At 30.0% G+C, this 22,085-nt stretch overlaps 2 protein-coding genes across 3 annotated transcripts in view; one reads left to right on the forward strand and one right to left on the reverse strand.

The window, feature by feature from the left end:
* Use1 (Vesicle transport protein Use1) overlaps nucleotides 1–2,816 on the reverse strand; it is a 43,248-nt gene extending 40,432 nt beyond the window's left edge. The window contains exon 1 of one of the 2 annotated variants that reach the window (XM_075361566.1): nucleotides 2,731–2,816. Coding sequence is in view for 1 of the 2 variants with exons in the window: in XM_075361565.1 (XP_075217680.1) it covers nucleotides 2,459–2,557 (99 nt within the window). In the remaining variant the exon portion in view is untranslated. Of the gene's footprint in view, nucleotides 1–2,458; nucleotides 2,697–2,730 lie in introns of those variants that run through there. The other variant, XM_075361565.1, reaches the window with a different exon arrangement.
* Nucleotides 2,817–5,152: 2,336 nt separating this feature from the next.
* Nucleotides 5,153–21,845, forward strand: LOC142322463 (NADH-quinone oxidoreductase subunit B 2-like). The gene is made up of 6 exons (XM_075361572.1): nucleotides 5,153–5,299; nucleotides 5,635–5,769; nucleotides 10,119–10,228; nucleotides 13,362–13,553; nucleotides 17,197–17,320; nucleotides 21,576–21,845. Exons 1-6 carry the CDS (start codon nucleotides 5,278–5,280, stop codon nucleotides 21,671–21,673), a joined length of 681 nt encoding a protein of 226 aa, XP_075217687.1. The 5' UTR covers nucleotides 5,153–5,277; the 3' UTR covers nucleotides 21,674–21,845.
* Nucleotides 21,846–22,085: the final 240 nt, after the last annotated feature.

Below are 22,085 nucleotides of genomic sequence, written 5' to 3' on the forward strand. Positions count from 1 at the left end.
TCTTACACCATTTTCTTCAGAATTATTATTCTTTACAAGTTTTGTTTAAAATTTTTATGTGTTAATAAACAAAGTTATTGTCATTTAACAAATTGTACGTCAAACATAAAAACAGGGGTTTTACCCGATTTCTCAAAAACTACTGCATATATAGTTCTGGGACCTATTTTAATCAATTTTTCAAGTTACCATAAGAGATCATTAATTCTGCCTCTTTAATTAAAGTCCTAAAAATTTCAATACGACGGATTTCGCTATTCTGGTGAAATGAGGTTTCATTACGCAAAATCATTCACTAGCCATAAATTTAGATCATATATTTATATGAACTTTTTCCATCATTTTCACGAGTAGAATAGATTATTAAAGTCCCAGGAGATCTCTGTGATACACCTGCATACATATATATACAGTAGTGTGCAAATTAATCTAAAAACATGACATTTTTTGTTTATTTCTATGTTGTGACTACACTGCTTGACTACAACCACTTGTTAAGTTTGTGCAATATTAGATTATAATTCTTTGGCAATTTTCATTAATAAATAGTATTCAGTGAAGGTTTATTTCACTTTTTATTATGAAATTATATGTTCATGTTTTATGTTCTGTATGACTTGAAAACATAACTCTAAGAATATTTGAAAATTGTTTCTCTTTGACACAACAAGTAGTTTCTGAGTGTGATGTTGGACTAAGAACAGTGAATGTTAATTTAAAGAAACTGGTTACTTTTCATCTCTGAAGAAAGGCAAATGTGACCGTAAAAGAAAAACTACTCCAATACTGGATCAGTTTATTAATGAAAAAAACTTGATCCAAAATTATCTGCTATAGACTTAAATCAAGATTTAGCGGCCAGTGGAACAGATTTACATATTTAAGATACCAAATTCATACAGCTGGACAGAAGGCCATTGGCCAACTAAAAGGCAGCTTTTAACACCAGCCATGTGCAATAAGAGGCTCTTGTGAGCCAAAGCACATGCTAACTGAACTAAAGAAATGTTATGTTTTCTGACAAGTCACATTTTTGTGTCCAGGGGCAAAGGGTTCCATATGTTAGAAAGCATCAGATAAAAATATATCAAGGGGTCATATCCAACAATAAAACATTCCCAGAAAAGGTTTTTGGGATTGTTTCATATTTGAAAGCCCTTGTTCATTTCTTCCAGTAGATGGTACGTTGAAAAGTTATGGATATATCACGAATCTGAAGGAAAGCATTGTGACACAACTTCAAAACAAATTCCCACAAGGCAGTGGAGTATTCCAACAAGATTTGGCGTTGTGCCATACTGCCAAAAAAGTAAAAAAAATGTGTTTCAACAATGAAACATTAAAGGGCTCTCATGGCCAGGCAATTCCCCAGACTTAAACTAAATTGAAAATTGTTGGGCAATATTCAAAAAACAAATTATACCACAAGAATTGACCTCATTACAGCAATAATAAGTATGGTTTCATCATGAATTAATTAAAAAAATATGTAGCACACTTGAATTGATGCCAAATTGTTTACGTGGAGTGATTAAAAATAAAGGACATTAATTAATATTAAGAAGGTTATTCATTACGATATATTCACAAATTGCACAGATATGATTTTTTTTCTAAATAAAAGTACTTTTTTTACATAACATCCATTTGAAATAATTTGCATGTTATTTTATTATATTTAAATACATACATACAAACAGTTGTTCCATAGGAGTAGGTTTTTGAGTAGAGTGAAGTTGTGTGAAGGAAAATCACTGCTTTGATGGTATGTTTTTAAAATTACAATTATAGGATTAAAATTCAGTTAAGGGAATACAGATTTTATATTTAATTTCACAGGTTCACCTAAGACTTCCATTGTTAAAATTTTAGGTAGGACTGTTCAAAATTTATTATAAAAGAGCAATCAAGTTGATATGCTAATAGGCAAGATGTGCAAGGGCAATTTTGTTCAAGTTGATTTGTTAAGTACTACACTTTATTCTAAAAAAAGGTTACCTTGAAGTTTCTTTGTATATCACTTATGGATCGCCATAACTGATTTTTTACTGAAATAAAATTTGAGGATCAACAACCAAATTTTCATATTCTTACATAAAGATTTTACGCAAAACTGACTCTAAAACAGCAGGGGAAAATGTTCAATTCAATGGTAGGTTTATTACATCTTAGATTATCAAACACCTAAGTATTGCCTTTATTTAGTTGTTTGAGGAAATACGTTAAAATTGTGCTAGTTACACAATACTATACCTGCAATATATAAATTCGCTCTTTTCATTGAAATAGCTTAGTATTAACATACATTCAATTTCCCAAGTATATAGAGCATTCGGAGATCCCGGGTTTGAAACCCGGTCAGGCATGGTTTTTCACACGCTACAAAAATTGTCATTCATCTCATCCTCTAAAGTAAATACCTAACGGTTGTCCCAGAAAACATTTATATAAAGCCTACCTTTTCTAACCTCCAATTATGTTCTACATCTTTTTCAGCCATAAGCTCACATTTCGATAGTAATCTGCGAACATTAATTTCCATCCTTGACATTCCCATTTTGCTACTTTGTAACTCAACTGTAAAATTTTAAACTATCATTTATTGAATAAAGTGTAAAAATTAACTTCTTCCGCACATTGACTGACGCAACTTACAAACGTACACATAATGTATACACAACAGGTGACATAAAATTTCACTTGAAACAGCCGGTGATGAAAGTAAATTACCTTTTATCAGCAGTACATCGTTATACATTCCTAAAAAATTACTAAAATTACGTACAACTAAATAAGCATTTTTTTTTTGTCTTCAGTCATTTGACTGGTTTGATGCAGCTCTCCAAGATTCCCTATCTAGTGCTAGTCGTTTCATTTCAGTATACCCTCTACATCCTACATCCCCAACAATTTGTTTTACATACTCCAAACGTGGACTGCCTACACAATTTTTCCCTTCTACCTGTCCTTCCAATATTAAAGCGACTATTCCAGGATGCCTTAGTATGTGGCCTATAAGTCTGTCTCTTCTTTTAACTATATTTTTCCAAATGCTTCTTTCTTCATCTATTTGCCGCAATACCTCTTCATTTGTCACTTTATCCACCCATCTGATTTTTAACATTCTCCTATAGCACCGCATTTCAAAAGCTTCTAATCTTTTCTTCTCAGATACTCCGATCGTCCAAGTTTCACTTCCATATAAAGCGACACTCCAAACATACACTTTCAAAAATCTTTTCCTGACATTTAAATTAATTTTTGATGTAAACAAATTATATTTCTTACTGAAGGCTCGTTTAGCTTGTGCTATTCAGCATTTTATATCGCTCCTGCTTCGTCCATCTTTAGTAATTTTACTTCCCAAATAACAAAATTCTTCTACCTCCATAATCTTTTCTCTTCCTATTTTCAAATTCAGCGGTCCATCTTTGTTATTTCTACTACATTTCATTACTTTTGTTTTGTTCTTGTTTATTTTCACGCGATAGTTCTTGCGTAGGACTTCATCTATGCCGTTCATTGTTTCTTCTAAATCCTGTTTACTCTCGGCTAGAATTACTATATCATCAGCAAATCGTAGCATTTTTATCTTTTCACCTTGTACTGTTACTCCGAATCTAAATTGTTCTATAACATCATTAACTGGTAGTTCCATGTAAAGATTAAAAAGTAACGGAGATAGGGAACATCCTTGTCGGACTCCCTTTCTTATTAGGGCTTCTTTCTTATGTTCTTCAATTGTTATTGTTGCTGTTTGGTTCCTGTGCATGTTAGCAATTGTTCTTCTATCTCTGTATTTGAACCCTAATTTTTTTAAAATGCTGAACATTTTATTCCAGTCTACGTTATCGAAAGCCTTTTCTAGGTCTATAAACGCCAAGTATGTTGGTTTGTTTTTCTTTAATCTTCCTTCTACTATTAATCTGAGGCCTAAAATTGCTTCCCTTGTCCATATACTTTTCCTGAAACCAAATTGGTCTTCTCCTAACACTTCTTCCACTCTCCTCTCAATTCTTCTGTATAAAATTCAAGTTAAGATTTTTGATGCATGACTAGTTAAACTAATTGTTCTGTATTCTTCACATTTATCTGCCCCTGCTTTCTTTGGTATCATAACTATAACACTTTTTTTGAAGTCTGATGGAAATTCCCCATTTTCATTAATATTACACACCAGTTTGTATAATCTATCAATCGCTTCCTCACCTGCACTGCGCAGTAATTCTACAGGTATTCCGTCTATTCCAGGAGCCTTTCTGCCATTTAAATATTTTAATGCTCTCTTAAATTCAGATCTCAGTATTGTTTCTCCCATTTCATCATCCTCATCTTCCTCTATAACACCATTTTCTAATTCATTTCCTCCGTATAACTCTTCAATATATTCCACCCATCTATCGACTTTACCTTTCGTATTATATATTGGTGAACCATCTTTGTTTAACACATTATTAGATTTTAATTTATGTACCCCAAAATTTTCCTTAACTTTGCTGTATGCTTAGTCTATTTTACCAATGTTCATTTCTCTTTCCACTTCTGAACACTCTTCTTTAATCCACTCTTCTTTTGCCAGTTTGCACTTCCTGTTTATAGCATTTCTTATTTGCCGATAGTTCCTTTTACTTTCTTCATCACTAGCATTCTTATATTTTCTACGTTCATCCATCAGCTGCAATGTATCTTCTGAAACCCAAGGTTTTCTACCAGTTCTCTTTATTCCGCCTAAGTTTGCTTCTGCTGATTTAAGAATTTCCTTTTTAACATTCTCCCATTCTTCTTCTACATTTTCTACCTTATCTTTTTTACTCAGACCTCTTGCGATGTCCTCCTCAAAAATCTTCTTTACCTCCTCTTCCTCAAGCTTCTCTAAATTCCACCAATTCATCTGACACCTTTTCTTCAGGTTTTTAAACCCCAATCTACATTTCATTATCACCAAATTATGGTCGCTATCAATGTCTGCTCCAGGGTAAGTTTTGCAGTCAACGAGTTGATTTCTAAATCTTTGCTTAACCATGATATAATCAAATAAGCATTAAAGGTTCTAATTTAGATCATTTGAATAAAGCATTAATTAATTTCAGAACAATTTCAAATAATTAATTTTATTTTCTACCTTCGTTAGCGTAGGTTGTCAACCCTGATAATGAAAAATCAGCTGTATGACAGGCTGTAGGTTAACAGATGATAAGTCGGGGTAGTTTTAATTTCACGACCTTTAAGTGAAAAAAGCGATTGGCGAGCCATTTGGCTCGTGATTGTGTTTTTAAAATGCTACGAACTTTGATTCAAGGTAAATTAATTATTAATTAATCTACTTTGTATTCATTATTTTAATAAATTTTTTTCTGAAACATTGTACAGTTTTAATTCCAAAATGACATTATATATTATTATAATTATAACATTTTAACGAAAGAGTTTAAAAATTGAATCAGATTTCAGAGTGGAATAAATATTTTTTTTATTAATTTAAAAAAAAAATTAAGGTTATGTAATTTTGTTATCTACTTATAAGATACATTCTTTAACACACCTTTTTATTGTCAGTAAAATAATAAACCAAGAAAGTCTGGTAATTTTGCAATATTTATAGTTCTGTATATATTTTATTTATTTTTGTTGTAGGGGTTCAATCCCAGCATGTTTTACATCAGAATCCAACTTCTTTGCTACGAGTTGTTGCTACTCCTCTTTTAAATCATAAAAAAGAGAAAGCAACTGTTCCAAACATCTCGGAACCTGTTAGTGTTCCTGGTTCAGGTAAGTAATATTCTTTTTTAATGATATACATTAATGTTTATATTATTCTGGACATATCTGAGTTATATGCCATATGTTGTAGTCATGAGTTTATTCCCAGCATAGCTATTTAGATTTTTTGATACCTTTACCAGATACTGGTACCACCGCTTTTTTCTTTTAAATTGGTGGGGTTTTTGAACAAATTTCTATATTCATTGTTATGTGCTAAGTATTATTTCAACTTAAAGATAATGTAAAATTCACTTTCATTGATATCATTCTCCTCCGTCGTGGCGTCTATATCATTCAGGTGTACTACAGTACGGCGGTCACCTGAAAAGTAAGGTTCATCCGAAAATCATCGGCCGTTGTCTGTAATATTTATAGACAATTTACAGGCGGTTTCTACCGCCTTAATGTTTTTCACTCTTTATCATCAATTAGTCATTATTGCCACGCCGAAGTGACAAGACATCAGTGTTATTGTCATGTGAAGGTTCACAATAAAACTTTGAGTAGAAGGTACGTTGAACTGTAATTAGAGCTTCACATATGCAAACTCAGAAGGTTTTTTCTATCACCATCTTTGCTAGTGGCGCTGTCAACAGGAAAGATTGCGAATTAATCTATGACCATGGACACTACTAAAACAGTCCTTTTTACTCTTTGACTGTAGTCTTAAAATCAACAAGTACATCTCATCTAAGAGATATAACAAATTAAAACCCTGATATTCTTTTTTTGTACATCTAGTATTTGAAGAAGTAATGTTAATATGAGGCAATGTATGCATATTATGTTACTTTTTTCTGTGTTTTTATTAATTTCTTTTTTTATTACCAATTTTGCAGTTGTCCTCATATATAAACAAGTAGCATTCTTCCTCTAAGCTAGATCAAAGGCACTAGTCTCCCAAAACCCATTCTTTCTTTATGTCAAATTTTTTACTTAATGTTTGGCAATGTGATTAAAAGAATTGACTCATCTTTAGCTATTAAAAGTTAAAGTAAGTAATTTGATAACACATCATTCATTATTTTGAACCTCTCAAAGTAGGTGCTATAAATTGATTATTATTGCAGAAAATTCATTTCATCAGAAAAAACAAAGTTCTAAAACATTAAGAATTGAAATTTGAAGAATAAAACCATCAGTAAATTTCAATTGACAATCTACAATATCATCAGTTGACATATCTTCTTGTTGCACTGTTGACAAGGTGAGGATAAATTCTTGACTTTACAAAACAAAAACTTCATAGATCTGGTCATCCAAATGTCTGGGTTCAAATACCTATTGTAAAATTCATTGGTTACATTAGAAAACAAGTAGGGTAAACTGTAATTGGGTATAGATCTGCATTTATCAAAGAGAATAAAAAAAAAATATTTATTTGTCTTTTTTTTCAGTAATTATTGGTAATGATAGTTTTATAGCAGCCAAATTAATTTGTAATTTAATGAAATGCTTCAAAATTAAAAATGATTTTGAAACAGACATTAATTAATAAATTTCAATTGAAATGTAAAAAAAAATTATAATTTGTATCAAAAGATAAAAAAGGTAATGTTTATATTACTTTAATTAATTTTAATATCAACAAGTATATTTAAACATGAACTAATTATAAAATAACTTTTAAACTAAAGATTATAATAATTAACAAAAAATCTATTGCACTATCCATATGTATACATACAAAAGAATATATCATGAGAAATTCATAATCAACACGCAGCAGTAACTTCTGAAGATAAATTACGAAAATTTCTATATACATTCTTCTTATGGTATAAGTACCCTCTAAGAAAGGATTTTTTGAAATTCTGTGTTTAAAGGATTAAAATGGAGTAACAATGAAATTTATTATTTTTTTTTAATTTCTTGGTAATAAATGAAGATATTGATTTGATTTTTAGTGTGTGTAATTTTTATGTGAATATTTAAACCAATTTCTAGATTTTTTCATTTCTCTGTAACAAAGGAAGTTATCAACAATTTGGCTCATGTAAATATCTAAAAAACAATTTCTAGATTTTCTAAAACTCAACCTTGAAAGGAGTGAAGAAAGGTAAAAAAATATGGAACAATGATTGCAAATTTTTCCCATTTTCAACTATACTAAACAAGATATTCACTTGATTTTGGGCTTGCAAATACTCTTCAGATAATTGTCTAAAAAACTATTTTCTATTTTTGTTTTTTTTTGGGATTTTAATATGTTAAGGGATAAAGAAACAAATTGTTTTTTAGCATTTTAGCATTATGGTACTGCTATTGAATCAATCTTTATGAAATTTTGTAACATTGCTATTGTAATTTATGTTTGTAATTCTGATTAAATATTTCTTGATTTTTATATTAAATATAAATCTGTATTGAAATTTGAAGTCAAAAGTAATAGTTTTGTTATTTATAAAAAATGAAATATAAACTCATCGATTCATTTTATTTCAATACATGTAGTAAACATATATCTCCATTATTTTAAAATTTGTATTTTTAGTCACACTATGTTTAACGATGGTAAATAAAAGCACTAAGTAAAAAAGTAAATTTTTTAATGAAATAATTGTATGCTGCTAGGAGGCAATTCGGTCACTATTTATTGATCTGTGTAATAAAAAAGCTAACAACCCAATTGTAGGACATTCCGTCATGCGGCTTTTTTTCTGAAGCATGGCTTACCTATACATACACACTCAACTTGATTTAAAATATTTATCGTTATTTAAATGTAATATTTTTTGTTATGTCACAGTTTTATGTCAGTGCTACACTATCGCTGACCGGAGATACTACTGATGCAGTGTACCCACATAGCTACTAGTTTAGAGCATTTTTGGGCTGGGGATGCAATTTTAAAAAAAAATTTTTTGTAAATATTATTATTTTTTAATCGTTAGCAAATGCGCATAAGAAAACGTAAGACCTTAATTAGGTAAAATCTGGAGATACTAAGGGTGACGTTACTCTACAGCCTCACCCCCTTGACCTTTTAGTTAAAAATTTAATGGCATCAATGTCCCATATACAGAAATAATCTGACCGAGTTTAGTGAAAATTGATGTAGTAGTTCTGGAGATACAAGGGGTGAGACACCAAACTCACAGACACACACACATACATACATCTGGAAAATTTTCATCCAGTTTTTTGGGTTCCTTAGTTGTCAGAACATCAAGATTTGGTGAAAACTGCATATACCCAAATTGGACCGATTACAATACAGTGCTAGACGGGAAGGTAATAGTGTATAAATTAATAAATTCACCTATTTAGTAAAACATACTATTATTCTTTATTTATATACCTTATTCAATTTACTCATATTTTACCATGAATAATGTATTTCAGAAGTACCTCCACTGTCAGTAATTCATTAAAAAAAATTGCTATTTTTTAAATACATGTATCAAGATAATAAAAATAACAAATTTAAACAAAGTGTGTTTAAATTCATTCCATGTGATGATAAATATTTTTAAAAATTTCCATTTTTCTTAAAATGGCATGTTCCATTTTGTTAATAGCAAACAAATATACATTTATTTACAAATGAATGTATTTCAAAAATAAGGTTTTTAAGAATTTATGTTATTCTTTAAAGTAATATGCAATTTTGTTTTGAACTTAACTTTTTGTAAAATAAATTATTTCTGACTTGCCATTTTCATGATAACTGCATAAAAAAAATCACTGGTGTCTTTTTGTAATAGTAAAAATCATAAAAAGATTTCAGGAGCTTCCACTGCCTACTGTAATTATGGACAAATGATATATGTTGTTAATTCTCTTCTTTAGGATTAATAAGAAAATAAATTTCAATGCGCTGTTGCAATCACTCACTGTGATTGTTTTTACCTAGTTATTCTTTACAAAGGGAGGACTCCGTCTTTTTAAATTCTTTTACATTGAATTGCTAAATTCAGTCTGGAAGCAGAAAGTTTTCTTCTTCTTCTGTATTCCTCTCAGGTAATTTAGTGTCAGAGTTTCTTTTTTACCATCTACCTAATAAAGAAATCAAGGTAGTATTTGCTGTGTCTGTACAGAAAATAACTTCTTTTTAAGTTCTGATAATGATACTTCAGATTTCGAATGGCACCTTGTGTGTATAAAAAAACCAAAAAAAAAAACAGTTTACTTAGCAAAGCATTTTCTATCATAACCTATTATCCAAGATTATTAAACATCTTATGTTTAAACGTAAGTGCATAGTAAAAAAAAAAAATTGTTATAATAGACACCTTAATTGTAAAAAAGGTAAATTTTACAGTTAGGAGGTTTTCTTATGGTATAATAATAATAATAATCTGCTTGTGATTTGAATGTTTGGTTATTCATTTACTATATTTATTACTTTTCAGCTGGTACACCTCTTGATGTGCCACGTGGATATTCGCCATTCAACAAGCCAGCAAACATGGTTGATTTTGCTCTAGCAAGAGTAGATGATTTACTTAATTGGGGTAGAAAGGTAATACTAATATTTTTTTCACTACTGATCTGATAAAAACACTATGACTAATGATTTAGATTTCACACTGTAAAATTAAGTATAGAAGCTACAAACTCTTTACAGAAAAAATCTAATTTTATTTGTACAGAAAAATTGAAAGAACAGCATCCAAATTTATTGTTAATTCAAATATGGTTGTATTTTAAAAGAACTGATGAATTATTTGGTAGCATTTTTTAAAAAATCATCCAAATTCTAAAATGAAAAAAATATTCAATTCTGCTTTAAATTTTGACTTCTTGAAGTCAATACCAGATTAAATCTAAGAAAACTATCAATGACTTACCAAAACTATTTGCAATTTAGAAAGTCAGAATTGAAAAATAACTGAAAAAGTAATATTTTTTATTTTTCAATCGTATTTGAGTTAATTTTTTTTTTTTTTTTCATTTAAAATATGGATACAAAAAGAAGACGGTATTATGAAAAATTTGTTCACAAGAAATACATAAGGTGAGAAATCTGTATCTTGATAAAAATAAATAAAGGAATTCTGAAAAATGATAATAGGTAATTATTATTGAGCATGAATAGACTGTTTGAAATGCAGGAATATGTAGCTCAATTTATCCAACTAATTTTTTTTTTTAATTTTGTGAAGAAACTTTGAGTATCAAAATTGCTTAAAGCTGTATGTCATTTCATTGTAAAAATCTGATAATAATGAATAATGTTGACTTATAATAAATGAAAATATCTTCACATTACCTATAACATAATGCAATTTATCATTTAAAAATCTTCCTGTAATTATTTAAATCTTATCAGTTGAAAATAAATTTTATTAAAGATTTCTTGTAACATAAATAAATAGAATAATTTATTGATTTTTTTTTTAATTCATACATTTTGCTACTAGTGTTCAAAGTGAGGATTAATATAAACAAAATTTGATGTGCTACATTTTATGGAATTTATGTTTACATTGGTATAATAAGTTCAGTTCAAATGAATTAAAAGCAGTTTTAGAAGAATATAGTTTTGACTTAAAGAGTTAAGTTTCAGGATAATTAATGCTGCAGAATCATATCAGTGTTCAGAGTAACTATTCTCAGGTCTAATTAGACGACCATATTTCCAGCTAAGTTATCTTTATTTTTAATCCAGCATTAATATATTTTTTCTTGTAAAATGATGGTTTATGCTCAAGAACATATAAAATGCATTATAAAAAATATATGTTGCAAGAGATAGTCAAGTTATTACATTCAACAAATTATGACATTCTTTCCAAATTTTTTTCCTATAAAAAATTCAAATCGAAGTTAACTCTATAAATAGGAGGATATTGTTAATGGAACCTAAATTTATAGTTTGCAAAAACATTCTGTGACTTACAGAGCCAGGAAGGCTGCATAGCAGAATAATACTTCTGTATAAGAAATCTAGCTCGGGAAACAACTTTCTTTTATAGAAATTTTACTTCCTGAAAATTTGAGTTGAGTAAATTGTAGATGCTTAAGGCTAAAGTACATGATGTACAAAGTACAGTCTGGTATATTTACTTAACTGTCACTTTGTTGTCTGAAAACCTTTTATATTTATATAGCTCCTGATCAAGGCTCTTTAAATAAATTCATTTCAGGAATTACTCCAAAACATCATATGTCTTTTGCAAACACTATAAATTGTGCTTTTTTATCAATGCGAGTTAAAATGTTGATAAAAATTCTATACAAGCGTGTGTTGATACTTGAATTATTTCGACTTCAATTTTCATTTATTCTGACTTTATATATCAGTTATTACTTTTAGATATCAGAAAAGTACAATTTTAGTAAACAAATAGCTGTGCTTTACAAGTAACTCATGATTATTATTATTATTATCAAAAGCTTTACTGACATAAAAAGTTAAAATCATGTAACACATTGTAGAATTTAAAAAAAAACTCATTATGGTATCTGAGGTGTTTCAATTTTTTTATTATTTATTTATTTTTTTAATCAATTAAATATTTTATGTTGGTTCTTCTGAAAGGGTGAAATGTTTATTAAACATGAAACAGATTGATATGAACTTGTAATTGTAGATTTTTTGTCCTCTTTAAAAATTAATAAAAGAGTAACAGTTCGTAAGGATAATGATGTATTTGATTTTCATTAATATTTCAAACTCTCCTATATTTCTGTATTAATTCATTTCAAAGAAAATACACTTTAAATGGTTTAACAAATTAAAAAATTATTCAGACCATTCTTGAAGTATGAATTTTTATTTAAAAAAAAACAAGGCTTAAAAAGGCAACAAATGATATTCAAACCAGGTGTAATTATATAATTTCTTTTATAATGATGTGAGGAATTATCAGATGGCCTTTTTTAATATACTTATTATAGTAGTTAAAAGGTTTGTGTTATGAACTAAACAAATGTGAAAAGAAAAGTTAACAAAATTTTTGTTGGAAGGTACAAGGTAAAAGAATTCTTTTTGTGTTTGGTTATTATGTTTTTTTTTTTTTTTTTTTTTTTTTTTATTTACTGCATGCACAAAAAGAATTTTTAAAATTTCTTGTTAAATCAGCTTGTGTTCTATTAGCTGTTTTCTCACTTTTCATCATACTATAGTAATGTGGGTCTTTATATCTTTATATTAGCTCTTACTTGATAGATAAACAATTTTTATTGTTTTTATTCATGTTTTTCAATACTATTTTATATGTTTTTTTTACCACTGCATCAGATCTCACATTCAGTGTTACTTGTGCTTAGTTTGATATGTTGCTCTTATATCATAAAAAATCTATTCATCATTTAATATTTTCAGACATGTATAGATTTAAGTATGTAGCTAATTTTCTGATAATGAAAAGAGCAGAAGTATTTATTTATTTTAATGAAAATAGACTCAACTGACAGCTTGTAGAAAAGTTTCTTTAACTTGGCTCTATCTAAAGTCATATCAGTCATTCTGGATCATTAATACATTTCTACATTATTTTTATAATATTATTGCATTTATTAAGCTTTAATTTTAATATTATAATATAATTCTTAGTCTTCTACTATTTTACATTTACATTTAATGGAATAATAGATTACTTTATAGTGATTCTTTTTAAGTTGTTAAGTAATTTTGTTATTATTTGTAGAACTCCTTGTGGCCACTAACATTTGGTCTAGCATGTTGTGCTGTTGAAATGATGCATATAGCAGCTCCACGATATGATATGGATAGGTTTGGAGTTGTATTTAGAGCATCTCCTAGGCAAGCTGATTGCATCATTGTTGCTGGAACTCTTACTAATAAGATGGCTCCTGCTCTTAGGAAAGTGTATGATCAGGTAAATTTATATTTTAATCACTTATGAAGCATAACCACTTGTGTGTGTGTGTGTGTGTGCATGCGCATGTGTGTGTGTGTGTGTGTGTGGGGGGGGGGGGGAATAATTTGGAACCTGATTCTAGAGCTTAAAATAAGGGAAAAAGTTTACACAAACAAATGTCTGAAAACAACTTATTATTTAGTTATAAAGCAAAAGATTTCACATACATATTAGTTCTCCCCGGTGAAATGAGGTCATATTGAAATTTTATAAGGGGTAAATGTGATGGTTTCTTGTTTTTTGACCTAAAAATTTGAATAAAGAGGTTCCAGAACTGCATCTCGCATATTTTTCATGATATACAACATAAAACAGGAAAATTCATGATGAAAAACCAGTCTTTTTAGGTTCAAAATACCATAAATTTGTTAGATGAGTAATAAATGTGTAAATTCTGTTATCAAACTTGTAGAGAATTTAATGCTCAGAAAGTTGATGTAATAAAGCCTATGAAAAACAATATGATATGATTTTTGTGTATGGCTTTTGCGATGGAAGTGTCCCAGCTGAACTGGAAAAATACAGATGTAGGTACCCTTGACGAGTAGTTATAAACCATAATATATTTTATAGTATTTTAATAATCTTTGTGAGAGTGGTACACTTCCCAATGATCATGTTTCATCTGAATGTCAACTGGTACATGGTGATAAAAGGGAAAATATTCTTCAGGTGGTACAGCTTAGTCCTACAAAGAGTATGCAAAGAATTTCTACATGACTATATATTCCACGGAGTACCAGTATAGAGGACATTACATGTTCAGACTGTGTCCTTATCATGTTCAGAAAGTTTGACACCTCCAGCTTGGTGACCATGCCAGGCGACTGTAGTTTTGTCAATAGGTTAACAATAAATAACCAATTAATTCTGTTCAACTATTTTTGAATAAAACTACTTTTATACATAAAGGTACAAACATCACACAGAATTCACATCGATGACCTGAAGGAAACCCACAAGCTGCAGTTAAATCAAATTTCCAGCAACTATTTTCAAGTGAATGTTTGGTGTAGCATGATTGACAATCAATTAAAGTCTCTTATACTAGAACAGTGTGTCAGGGGAATAAATTATCTGGAATTTTTAAACAATCAGTTTCTTACAGTCCTTAAAAATTTCTCATTAGTGAAACAAATTGAAATGTACTATCAACTTGATGGAGCACATTTCGCAAATGAAAATTCTTGGATGAAAAATTTACTGGTAAATGGATTGGACATTTAGGGCTGATAAATTGATCACTGAGATCACCAGCCCTTATGCCCGTAGATTACTGTGTAAGGGGCTGGATGAAATGCGAAGTATACAAACAAAAACTGGAAACATATGATGAACTGTTTGCTGATATTCTTAATACGTTGCTGCCCTCATCAAGGAACGTGAAGATGTCATTAGGTTGGCGACAGAAAATGTAAGGAAACAAGTTGAAAAGTGTAACAATGTTAATGGTGGAATTTTTTAACATTTATTGTAAACTAATGCAGTATAAACTGCAGTGAGTTTTTTTGTTAATTTTTCAAAGGTCTAAATTTATTGCACTAAAAACAGCTGTTTTTAATTTTTACTGATTCATAAAATTTTTTCTTAAGTTTCGTTCTGTTTGTTTTTAATAATAAAAGATGATTTTTTATTTTGTTTTTCATCGACTTTATTTCATCATTTTTTTCAGAAATTTGCTACAAGTTTTGATAATAAAACTTATGCATTTATTAGTCATTTAACAAAGTTATTATATTTCAAACTTAAAAATCCTTCTTTTTCATCACCAAATTTTTCTGGTTTACATTGGATATCATGAAAATTACAGGAGATACCGTTCAGAGCCTGTTTTATTTGATTTTCTAGGTCAAAAAACATAAGAAATCATCAATTTTACCCTTTACTTACCTTAAAAATTTCAGTAAGACCTCATCATGTCCTGTGAGTGAAATTTTTCTCTCAACTCTATAACAAAGGGTTTTTGGATGTTTGTATGAACTTTTTTCGTTAAGTTGTAGAATCAGTTCCCAAATAATGTTCGTTTCCTATATATATATATATATATATATATATATATATACTGCAGTAACAATACGTAGAGTGTAATTTATTCTGGCCTGCACATGATGCCATTGCCACACAACAAATACTTTCTGCATTACAAAACATTTTAATCTTTTTATTACACAAAATGAGTACATGTGAGTATTAAAGTATCATCTCAACAGAAAAAAAAAAAACAAAAAAATTAACTTTTAAGTACAGCAGATGTCATACATTCTTCATGTTTATCTACAAAATATGTCCCAATTTACAATTCATTGCAGAATATGAGCATAACAAATTTCTTAATTTCCATACTTCACTGTATTGAGAAGAGACAGCTAAGGCAGTTTGAAAATATATATAGAAAACTTACTTACTATAAGTGCTATTTTTAATCACAACACATGCAACTTCCTCATACTCTACAAATTAGCTATATTTTACATTGTTATATCAGATATATGCACCTTCTGTCAAACAACTATCCTAAAAAACTCAATACTATAAAATGTTTGAGAGATGTTAACAGCTGTGCTTTTCCAGGTTAATGGGTACACTTGTAGGCAACATGTTTCATAAAATACAGACAAAAATCAAAAACTTGTGTAACGACAGAAAATTTGTAACTCTAACATACATAAAAGAAATTCTCCTTCATGCGGATATGTGTAAAATACAATGTCAATTGTGCAGCATTTTGCTGCAATTGTTTCTATCCAGGATCTTCTCTTTTCAATTTTTCACTTGCAGAACTTCTAAGTTAAAACTAGTGATGTTGATCTTGGTCTGCCTATGACCTCTAGATGGCTTATGCATAAACCAACAGTCATACAAAATTATAAACATTTTTACTAAAGAAAGATACCATTCAGCTTTTTTATAAACTACTTATAAAAGAAATACCCAAAATTATTTTATTTTAGTATTAACACATTAAACATGTTTTTACATGTAATTTAATAAGGAATATGAGACAGGTGCTAAATCTTTCATAGATATTAAAGCAGACACTACCGGTCTAAAAGTCAGCCTGCTAATCTGCTGTATCATTAGCAACAAATGAGTGTAATGGGTACTGACGATTATAACGACCCAGAAGTATACAAATTTTAACTGCAATGATTGCACTATTTTTATGTAGATAAATATAATTAATAGTATGGATAGGTGTGACACAGACACTACATAAAACAACTGAATCAACCTTTGCCAATCATCTTTTACAAAGATATTAATCACAAAATACAAATTTTACTCATCAACCATATATGAAAGTTAAAAATACTCACTTTTTAAATAATAAGGTATTAATTGAACAAATATAACATAGATTGAATCCATATTTATGTGATACTTAGTAAAAGCATTTCCCAATTTTGTTTGAATAGACACAGTTAACTACAGAACTATGGGTAACTGAAGTAGAAGAAACAGCCTAATTTGCTTGAAATATTTTTTAAGAACAATTTTTATATAATTTTAATTTAGATGTAAATAGCAATTTTAAAGTGTTGTCATGTTGTTCCAACAAATAAATATGAACTTTTTTGTCATTATATTTATTGTGTTACAGATGCCAGAGCCACGATGGGTCATCTCAATGGGAAGCTGTGCCAATGGTGGTGGTTACTATCATTATTCATACTCTGTAGTTAGAGGGTGTGATCGTGTTATACCTGTTGATATATATGTCCCAGGTAATTATTCCTTTAAAATGTGTCTATTAATTTTGATTACTTCAGGAAAGATATATATATATATATATATATATATATATATATATATATTGTACATATAATCCAACTTGATCCACCTAAGTACAGAAATTAAAAAGTAAATTAGATGATACTTACCTTATTTTTTCATAACTTTACAATAGCACTTGCATGGCAACCCACACCTTTTTTGTAATTTTTATACCAAACTATGTATAAGAAATGTTAAATTAAAATTAAAAATTACAACTGAAGATGTGGGTTGCCACGAACCTATTGTAAAATTATGAAAAAATAAGGTAAGTGTCATCTCTTGTACTTTCTAATTTCTGTTCTTAGGTGGATCAAGTTAGTTTATGTATACAATATATTAGTACAGAGGGATTTGGGTCTTGAAAAGATTGACTTTAGAAAAATCATATACAGAGTGTCCCATATAAAACCCAACCCATCAATCACTCATCCATGAAATTTCAAAAGTCAAGCTTACTCCCCTACTCAGTACTGAAATGGACTTGTCCAACATCTGAACATCACGGCGACGCAGTAGAACACTACCGATAGTAACAACAATGCGATCATAACGTTCAGTGTATTGCTAGAGACAAGATGGTGATTTCGCTAGATGAACGTGTTTTCATTGTCGAGTCGTACTTCAGTACAAAATCAGTGGTTGCAGTGCACGATTTGTTTCGCCATAAGTACTCAGATAAACCGGCTCCTCACAAAACATCAGAATTAAGGTTAGTTGCAAAATTTAGAGAGACTGGTTCTGTTAATAGCATGGAACACAAAAGATCTGCGTTAGTGTTGAATACAGATACAGTCACTGAAATCAAAGACCGATTACTTGCCTCGCCAAATAAATCGATCAGACGTTTGTCTGCTGAAATTAATTTGTCTAAATCGACTGTTCATCGGGCGACCAAACAATTACAATTACGAACTTATCGCATTCAAACGGTTCATCGACTTTTTGAGCCAGACAAAGAAAAACGGCTACGATATTGTCAATGGTTCTGTCGATTTCTGCGTGAGGGAATTAATGTTATGGTTTCGTTATTTTTCACAGATGAAGCACGGTTTCATTTGGATGACTAGGTAAACAGCCAAAACAGTATAATTTGGAGTGCTGAAAATCACCACGTTTATCACGAAAAACAATTACACCCGCAGAAGTCGGGCGTGTGGTGCGCGATATCGCGGAAGAAAATAATCGGTCCTATTTTTTTCGAGTACACCATTAATGCAGAACGATATCAGGATATTTTATTTCAGTTCATGGACTCTTGGAAGAGGAAGACAGACACTGCTGGCTTCAACATGACGGTGCGACATCGCATTATGCAGGTTCAACTTCTGATTTCGTTGAGGAATTCTTTGGTAATCGTGTTGTCGGTCGAGGCTTGTGGCCACCAAGATCTCCAGATTTGACTGCGGCGGATTTTTTTCTACCGGGTTACCTCAAAGAAAAAGCCTACAGCAACAAACCACGAACACTTCAAAGTCAATATTGATCAAGCTGTATTAAATATCCAGCCGCAAACTTTGAAAAAAGTTGCAAGAAACGCTGTAAAAAGAATTGAAGCTTGTATTCAAGAAGATGGCGGCCACTTCCAACATTTACTCTAAATGTAAGGTAATGGATGGTAATAATAAAAATTACATTTACATTTACACATGCCTTTTTATTATTTCAATACCTACCAATATAAGGTTGGGTTTTATATGGGACACGCTGTATATATAATATAATTATATATATATATATAATTTTTTTTTGTCCACATGTAATAATTAATGTCCTCTGTACTAATTAATTCCAAAAGCATAAACAAAATTCAGCACAATCCACCAAAGCACAGAATCAGTAAGAGCTCTTACCTTTTCTTATTAATTTTTTTTTTCTTTTTCTTTTCTATATATCAAAAGCGCTTTCGAGGAAATTCCTCATCAGCAGTTGATTAAAATTAAAAATTAATTACAATTTAAAACATTAATAAAACACTAAACATTAATATTACATACATTTATGACATAATATATGCAGTCAAATAATTAATAAAAATAATTAAAAAATTTTAAAAACATTCCCAATGCTCGGAGTCTCTTCCTTTGCTTAATCAGCAGGTCTATAAGTAAAAGGCCAGCCAAAACCTCAGTTGCCTCCTTAGAAACTGTGCAATAAGCGCATATTATCCGTAAACAGCATCTCCTGTGTGAAGCCTCAGTCATCCTAAATATTTCACATACTTAGGGATGCTTCTCCACAATTTGGCTCCGTAAAACATCATGGCGTATGCAACTCCCACCAGCAGTCTCCTGTGCAACTGGGTCGGGCCACTGCAGTTGAGTAGGAAACCAGCAACCAACCTCATCATCTTCTTTGCTTTGGAGCCGCCTCGATGACCTGTGTTCCAAACTGGAGCCTCATGTCGACTTAGGCCCCGAGGTATTTAATCGCAGATCTGGGTTCAATCTGTCTTCCCTCAAAGGTGAGTCTCAGCTTCAGGCGTCCCTTGGCGAAAGAAATTGCCAACGCCTCTGTTTTATCAGGGACAAGCATGAGGCCCACCCCTGCCATCCACTCTTTGATGACTTGATAAGCATTGCATATCTTAATGGTAGCCCCACGAACTGTGTCAACCTCCACCACCAAAGCAAGGTCATCCACGTAACCCACCAAGGTCACTCCTGGCATAAGACCCTGTTATAAGACAACACCCAGGGAGTTGGTCCGAGGACCTGTGGTACTCCTCTGTATAGATTACGCTTAATTGTTTTATCTTCCAGGCAGCAAACAAGCCTATGCCCAGTTAGATATAACTTGATCATCCGTCAGAGGTACAGCGGAATTCACACTCCATTATTGTGATGTGAGAAATGCATTCAACTGCATTTCTCACATCAAGCACCTGGAATCAGAATCTATGGTCTGAATTAAAGATATCCAAAAAATTTAATTCCTTTACCAAAGTCTGTCTTACTTCCAATAGTAAATCTGGCATTTGATTTTGCATAATCTGCATTTAGTAACTTCTCAAAAGAAACAAGTATTTTTTTAATTTTTAAGTTGTTTCTGAACATACCAAGTATAGTTAAAATGTAATATCCTTCCAAAAACTTTGCTTAAGCAGTTAAAGAAGTTCATAGAAATTTTTTCTGACTTCAAAGAGAAGTTGTTAGTTTTGGCTTCCAATATTCTATTGGTTTTTATTACAATGCTAGCTCATGCTAGTGTTTGGGTTGGTTATACCTGTTTTATCATCATTTTTTTCTGTATTTATAACAAATTTCACCTGGTTTTAGCACAATCATCTTTTTTAATATACTGTTTTATTTCATAATATTGATTGATTAACTGTTTTTCAGTATCCGTAAAACTTTTTTTGTGTTACTTTACATAAAAACATCTTTTTACTTCTCAGTTTTTTTTATGCAGCTTTTTAGCAAAGTTCAAAACCCTGTATTATTGAATTCTGCTCTGTAAATGTTAATACCTGCTTTTTAATGGTAGATTATTCAGACCATACAGCAGTTTTTAAAGTGATATTTTATTAATAAAATACAAAAATAAATAAATAAAAACCATAGCTAAATTGAAAGGGGGAGTGATATTTAAAACAAGTGTTCTAGTTAATGAATTTTCTAATTGATAACGAGCATACTGTAATTATACATTTGTGATATTGTTAGTCACTAAGTAACTGTGGGTTGATTTACCTTTCTTTTGTTTAGTAGCTTGGTGTGCTTGTATTGCTGTTGATAATTACACATTATCAGATATATTTTATAACATTTATACATTCATTATAACAATTAAAATGACAATTATTAACTCAGTACATACATGGATTAAATGGATGGATAAAATACATGGATTGTATTTTATTTAGTTGAGACATCATTGTTAACATTCATTTGTATAATTGAATATTGCTATCTAAATAAATAGATTTGAATGTTTCATTTTTTTATACACTGAAGTGTAAAAAAAAAACTTGCTTAAATTAATTTAGATTAATGCTTTACTTATCTGATTATCAAGAAAGACATAAATTTGCCTCATTTTGTTTACCTAATGAATGATGTACTATTGTTTCAAATACGCTTGATATACTGCCTTTAAATTTGGTAATCCTAGGTTATGTGTTTTAAGATTTAAAAAATTATTAATATTACCATGTACTTATTTGGTAGATTTTATTCATTAACTGTAACATTTTGCATGTCTTAGGTTGTCCCCCGACTGCAGAAGCTTTATTGTATGGGGTTTTACAACTGCAGAAGAAAATAAAACGCCACAATGCTGTACAGATGTGGTACAGAAAGTAAATTAAACAATTTATATCTAGATTTTAGTAATGATAATAAAAACTTGCAGAAAAATAATCCTTTGCTTTGTTATATTAAAAAAGATTCTTTTGATAAATAATTTGTCAAAATGAGTTTTTAAAGTAGAATAAGTTAATAAATATTTTAAGAAAATATATTATTTTTTATCAAATTTATTATTTTGTCAAGTAACTAGGTCTAGATATAGTTGAAATTGAGGATATAACTGGGTCAAAGGATATTTACAATAGTGTACCAACATTTTAATACTGCTAGTCAACTGATGATACATTAACTGAAATATTTCCATTGTATTACCCCTTAAATCCTTTCCTATTTTTATCACTAACTCTTATTTCTTTTTTCAATAACAAAAATCGTCCACTGGTGTTTATAACATAAAATTTTAGTT

Source organism: Lycorma delicatula, chromosome 3 (genome assembly GCF_047948215.1).
Source record: "Lycorma delicatula isolate Av1 chromosome 3, ASM4794821v1, whole genome shotgun sequence".
NCBI lineage: Eukaryota > Metazoa > Arthropoda > Insecta > Hemiptera > Fulgoridae > Lycorma > Lycorma delicatula.

Coding starts and splice junctions, on each gene's coding strand:
- LOC142322463 (XM_075361572.1), top strand. CDS start 5,278: ATGCTACGAACTTTGATTCAAG. Junction 5,770..10,118: donor TGTTAGTGTTCCTGGTTCAG/GTAAGTAATATT, acceptor ATTACTTTTCAG/CTGGTACACCTCTTGATGTG. Junction 13,554..17,196: donor TTAGGAAAGTGTATGATCAG/GTAAATTTATAT, acceptor ATTGTGTTACAG/ATGCCAGAGCCACGATGGGT.